The sequence below is a fragment of the Anolis carolinensis genome, chromosome 4, assembly GCF_035594765.1.
Source record: "Anolis carolinensis isolate JA03-04 chromosome 4, rAnoCar3.1.pri, whole genome shotgun sequence".
Classification (NCBI taxonomy): domain Eukaryota; kingdom Metazoa; phylum Chordata; class Lepidosauria; order Squamata; family Dactyloidae; genus Anolis; species Anolis carolinensis.
In genome coordinates this window covers 170,627,936-170,634,149 of record NC_085844.1, presented here as the reverse complement: position 1 = coordinate 170,634,149, position 6,214 = coordinate 170,627,936, and the positions used below count along the sequence as shown (strand labels likewise).

The window sequence follows — 6,214 nt, the reverse complement described above, 5'->3', positions numbered from 1 at the left end:
TGCTTGGATGTTTTCACTGTGCATAGAAGTAGCAAAGACTGGGTAAATTTTTTGCCACCAAACTATTATTTCCATAACTTTTGAAAGGCTTGAGATATTGAAATGAAACTGTACAAACAATGTCTATGACCAACAAAAGAGATCAATGTGTGACCGACCTTCCTTCCTTCCTTCCTTCCTTCCTTCTTCCTTCCTTCCTTCCTTCCTTCCTTCCTTCCTTCCTTCCTTCCTTCCTTCCTTCCTTCCTTCCTTCCTTCCTATTTCAACCATAAAGGTTCATAACATTTCTTCAAGCCTTTGCAGAACCCCTGTAAGGAAAGCATGACCTCCCAGGGTCTGTGGACTTCATGTTAAGATCCCCTGCTCACAATGTTTTATTCCTAAGAGTTAATAAATTGAAAAATTATTACAACTTTGTAAACATAAGCAATCAGAATGAATCGAGAAGAATTAAGTATAACTGACTCTGAAGTCACAGTTCCTTTCACTCTCCTAACTCTTGCAGTGATTTCAAACTAAACATTTAATGCAAATGTTTGAAGACTACATTCTGATATTTCTCTTTGAGACTTTTAGAAACCTGAGGGTTTATTTTTCTTCATGGGTTTGCTTTGGTTTTGTTCCCGTTATTGTGCTTGCGATTTATTTTTGTTCTAGAACCCTGTGCTCTGTGTGGCGAAGTTTTATTAAGGTTGCACATATTTCCATTCTAAAAAGAGGACAGAGAAAAAGTGATACATTGAAAGCAGACATAGCTATTGATAATTGCCTCCAAGAAACTAGAAACCACCATGCTATACTTCTAATAGAATGGATGATATTTATATTAACAACTATCTGTAATACCCAGGATTGCCCAGAAGAATAATTAACTATCAATAATAATTCAGTTTCAACTGCTCTGGCAAAGAAATGTCTATCTCTGTGGGTGTTCAGGTGTTCTTCACATTGCAAATCCATCTTCATTGCCCTTGAGAGAATACACTTCTTCTAACCAGCCACAAAATATACTGTTCTGTATGAATTAAAAAATAATGACACTCCTTGGGGGTTTCCAAAGTGATTTTTTAAATGCCCTATAGTTTGTATATTACATGAAACCATCCCAAGCATCCCTTCCAAATTTGGTAGAAAGAGCTCTGCAGCCTTTTTGTCTGTCTGTCTGTCAAAGCACTGATTGAATAAACATCCAGTTGATTTTACTAGAATTCAATTCTATATAAATACATATGGGATTACACATTTCAGAATGCAATCAGACATAATCAGGAGGAACTCACGGCAAAGGCAGTAGGACTTCATTCTGAATAAATGTGGCATTGTAAGTACAAGTTAAACAACCCTTATCTGAAATGCTTGGGATCAGAGGTGTTTGGGATGTTGGATTTTTTTGGATTTTGGAATATTTGCATATACATAATGATGTATTTTAGAGATTAGACCCAAGTCTAAGCAGAAAACAATTTGTGTGTTATATTAATAATAACAATAACAACAATAACAATTTGTATCCTGCCCCAACTCCCCGAGGGCTCATGAGAATATAATTATACAAATAATCTCTACAACAACACACATCAATATATCCAATATAAATTAAATCAACAGTTAATAATGAGGCAAATAATATAAAAATAAAACAGCATTTTAAAACTGCATAAAACATCATTTATTACACTTTTACACATATAGCCTAATTATAATTTTATGCAATGTTTTAAATAATTTTGTGCCTGAAATAAAGATCTGAACCATCACAAAGCAAAAAGGTTACTGTCTCATTCACTCATGTGGGCAATTTCAAATTGTGTAGTATTTCTGAATTTCAAATTTCGACCTGCAAAATTAACTATATTTCTCTGTTACTGTACACTGTTTTGCAGTGGGATTGGTGTAAAACCTTAGACATTAGGCTTGATCGATCCATGAAAAATTTGATTCTAAACTCGTTTCAAAACTAGAGGGGGCAGTTTTTCGTTTTTGTTGCTAATAACGAATTTGGCCCCCAAAATTTTTCGAAATTAACGAAAATTCGTTATTTTCGAAATTAATTCGTTAATGGCGGACGCGCATGCGCGGTGGCCCAAAAACAGCCCGAAGGGGGGGGGACTTAGGGGGCTCTCCCGCCCTCATTTTTTGAGTGATCTTCTTCAAACTTGGTACAGTGGTAGAACACATTTAACACTGATAGCTCACCAAAATGTGGAACGTTTCCCTTATCCTCTGATTTTTGGCAAATTTTCATAGCTTTTATAATGAACCATTTTTTAATAATTGCAGAAATCTGTTCCTGGTTTGAAAGTCTTATTTCCTGTTAAATTGGGTTGTCTTTACTGTGAAAGTCATTGCTCTACTTTAGAAACTTTGTTTTTGTGGCTGAAACTTTGTTAAATTGGTGTAGTCCCTGCATGTGTGTGTGTGTAAAGGTATCCCTTGACGTTAAGTTCAGTCATGTCTGACTCTGGGGGTTGTGCTCACCTCCATTTCTAACCCCAAGAGCCAGTGTTGTCCATAGACACCTCCAAGGTCATGTGGTCGGCATGACTACATGGAGTGCCATTACCTTCCCGCCACAGCGGTACCTATTCATCTACTCACATTGGCATGTTTTCAAGCTGCTAGGTTGGCAGAAGCTGGAGCTAACAGCGGGCGCTCACTCTGCTCCCGGGATTTGAACCTGGGACCTTTCAGTCTGCAAGTTCAGCAGCTCAATGGTCTTTGCCTTGGCTGCCTTCCAGATCAGGCTTATAACCAGCCTATTATGGGCCACAAATTAAAGAAAATTCAATCCCATTTAAGCACAACATGAACAGTTTTGATGCCAAAACCATAAACTCTGTTTATTAAACTCTACGATCCAAACTTTAGAACAACTTGCAAACAATTGAAGGTTAGACCACAGTAATAATAACCAATTCTATTCCTTTCCAAAATTTAAACATAAAATAGTATCTTTCTTTCCAATAGCATATAAACTTTTCCTTTCTTTACAAAACAAAATTCTAGACAGTAGCCATTTAGAAGATATTTCTATATTTTCCCTGCAAAGGATAGGGCTGCATCCCTCTGGAGACACACATGATAACCCGGACATGATATAAGGCACTTATATACATTAAATAAACATGATGTCATTGCATATATAAAAGAAGCATGATATTAGGCAATTATAGTTGCAAATAATATAATTAAACATGTAAAAATTATACATCCATACATAAAAGAAACATGTAAAGTAACTGCATATATAAAACACAATATAAAATATGATATAAGGCAATTACAGATGTCAAAGGAACGTGATATTACATATGTAAAAAACATGATTATATGTATAAAAAAGCATGATACAAGGTGTCAGGATATAGGCTGCTGGGCACCAATAACCATACACTGAGGCCAGATTCTATCTAATATCTTTATTAAAGGAATATATAAAGTCAATAAAAACAAGTGTAGAATAAAGTTCAGAAGCAGACCTTTCAAATGAGGCCAAATATAGTCCAGCAGATTATTGTCCAATATGAAATATTAGAGTCCAAAGATTATAATCCAATAACCGCAACACACGCTTTGCCAAGCAAAGCGTTGGGAAAACAGAAAAAGTCTTGAATCCAATGAAGCTTGACACAAGGCTGAAAGTTACTTGGAACGTGGCTGGAGCTGTGGCTAAAGGCAAAGCAACTTGAAGCATGGAACAAGATCTGTGGTAAATCCGTGAGACGAGGACAAGGCTTGGAACTAGATTCAGGAGGCAAGGAACAGGATTCGAAGTCCACACACACATGACCTCTCTCCAGGAGCTGACGAATTGACTCCGCAAGGAATCCTTCGCGCAATTTCCCTATATTGGGTCTCGTTTCCCCAAACAACAATCACTTTCCCTAGAGAACAGGGAGCGAAGGAAACCAGCTTGCAGGTGCAAGACTCCCCGTATTTTCTCAGGGGAAATACTTCTAATCAGTGGCATATTTGGCAGCAAGGCGAGCAGTACTTCTAAATTTTTCTCTCGATCCTCTATCAGTCGTGTAAGCCTGTTTTCTCCCATAAGGGGGAGAGTTCCCACCAAGGTCAGGTTTAATTGGTTCTTGGACTAGAACTTCAGGCAGCTGCCAAGGCTCTGACTCCGACCGGAAATCTGGGGAAAACTCCATATTTTCCTCCTCATCTGCCACAATACTGTCAGGAATAGGACTGCAGGGCCCATGAATCATCACACTAGGCAACTGACACATCTAAAAGAAACACAATATAATTAACCTAGGTACAACAAATGTGAAAGAAGGCAACAATATACATAAAAAAACATTTCTGGACTCACAAATGTAGTCTAAGAGAATTGGGCTTCCATTCTCCAAACCTGAAACAAAGTGGGAGGAAATGTAAAGAGTGTTAATGATGCTCGAAATCAAATGTTGTTCTTTTACAAAGTCAAACTAAAACTAAGAATAAATGCTTCGGTCTTCTCCTGATCTTCTTATCTCCTCACCTTGCGTCCAGCCGAGTTACGTCCGCACTTGCGATACAGCGACCTCTTCCCTTGGCTCAGTGGGCAGTATTTTAAAGTATGGGCCTTTTCGCCCGTGGCACCGCAGAGCGGACAGGTGTATTTGCGCAAGATGGGGCACTCCACGGTGCCGTCCATCCCCTTCAGCCGGTGGGACGAATAGACCTGCTTGGATTCCCCGTTGTGTTTGCAGAAATTGCAAATCTCCTTGTTTTGGGAAGCCTGGCCATTGGCACTACCTTTGGAGCTCTTGCTGCTGGAACTGCTTCCATTAACCCATTGTGATGCTGTTTCAAAGTTGTCCTCGTTGAGGACTAGCTGCATGTCGTACTCCATTGTGTCCAAACTCTGAGATGGAAATGGGACCTTCTTGCGTTCCGCGATGATCTCCGTAACCACTTTCGCAAGGCTCAGATAGCCCTTCCATCTGTCAAAAGGGTTCTGTGCAAGATTGCACCAAGGGGTAAAGAACGACAGCCGCGAGAGAAGACAGAGGCGGTGCATCGTGGGAAACACGTCGACCACATAGGCCGACAAGGCCCACACGTTGAAATACTAGGCGTGCCACCGTTGGCCGGCACGCTTCCCTGTGAGGAAGAAAGAGGGGCCGCCGCCCCAAAGGAGGCTTCTGTGCAAAATCGCATAAAGGGGTAAAGAACGACAGCCGGCGAGAGAAGAGAGAGGCGGTGCATCGTGGGAAACCCGACCACGTAGGCCGAGAGGCAGCAAAAAGAAAAGAAAAGTAAGAAAAAAGCCACAGGCGACAAGGCCCATACATTAAGCCGGGCCGGCCACTGTTTGCCGGCACGCATCCCTGAGAGAGAGAGAGAGAGAGAAAAAAAACCAGAGGACACCGCCCCAAAGGAGGCTTCTGTGCAAAATAGCATAAAGGGCTAAAGAACGACAGCCGGCGAGAGAAGAGAGAGGCGGTACATCGGGGAAACTCGGCCACGTAGGCCGAGAGGCAGCAAAGACCAAAGAAAAGACAGAAAAAGCCACCGCCAAAAAGGCCCACACTATAAAATACTAGGCCGGCCACCGTTGGCCGGCACGATTCCCAGACAGGAAGAAAGAGGGGCCGTCGCCCCAAAGGAGGCTTCGGTGCAAACTCGCATAAAGGGGTAAAGAACGACAGCCGAGAGAGAAGAGAGAGGCGGTGCATCGGGGGAAACTCGGCCACGTAGGCCGAGAGGCAGCAAAGACCAAAGAAAAGACAGAAAAAGCCACCGCCAAAAAGGCCCACACTATAAAATACTAGGCCGGCCACCGTTGGCCGGCACGATTCCCAGACAGGAAGAAAGAGGGGCCGTCGCCCCAAAGGAGGCTTCGGTGCAAACTCGCATAAAGGGGTAAAGAACGACAGCCGAGAGAGAAGAGAGAGGCGGTGCATCGGGGGAAACTCGGCCACGTAGGCCGAGAGGCAGCAAAGACCAAAGAAAAGACAGAAAAAGCCACCGCCAAAAAGGCCCACACTATAAAATACTAGGCCGGCCACCGTTGGCCGGCACGATTCCCAGACAGGAAGAAAGAGGGGCCGTCGCCCCAAAGGAGGCTTCGGTGCAAACTCGCATAAAGGGCTAAAGAACGACAGCCGAGAGAGAAGAGAGAGGCGGTGCATCGTGGGAAACCCGACCACGTAGGCCGAGAGGCAGCAAAAAGAAAAGAAAAGAAAAGAAAAGAAAGAAAAAAGCCACAGGCGACAAGGCC

At 42.2% G+C, this 6,214-nt stretch overlaps 1 protein-coding gene across 3 annotated transcripts; it reads right to left on the bottom strand.

Annotated features, from left to right (window-relative positions):
• Positions 1-1,930: 1,930 nt before the first annotated feature.
• Positions 1,931-5,228, bottom strand: LOC134298360 (nanos homolog 2-like). Of its 3 annotated transcripts, XM_062978255.1 has the most exons (3): positions 4,490-5,227; positions 4,322-4,360; positions 1,932-4,235 (listed from the first exon to the last, which is right to left on the bottom strand). In XM_062978255.1, exons 1-2 carry the CDS (start codon positions 5,009-5,011, stop codon positions 4,331-4,333), a joined length of 552 nt encoding a protein of 183 aa, XP_062834325.1. In that variant the 5' UTR covers positions 5,012-5,227; the 3' UTR covers positions 1,932-4,235; positions 4,322-4,330. The 3 variants fall into 3 exon arrangements, 2 of the variants coding, with proteins under 2 accessions (XP_062834325.1, XP_062834324.1); XR_010005398.1 differs by having other exon boundaries at positions 1,931-4,235; positions 4,322-5,227; XM_062978254.1 differs by having other exon boundaries at positions 1,933-4,360; positions 4,490-5,228.
• Positions 5,229-6,214: the final 986 nt, after the last annotated feature.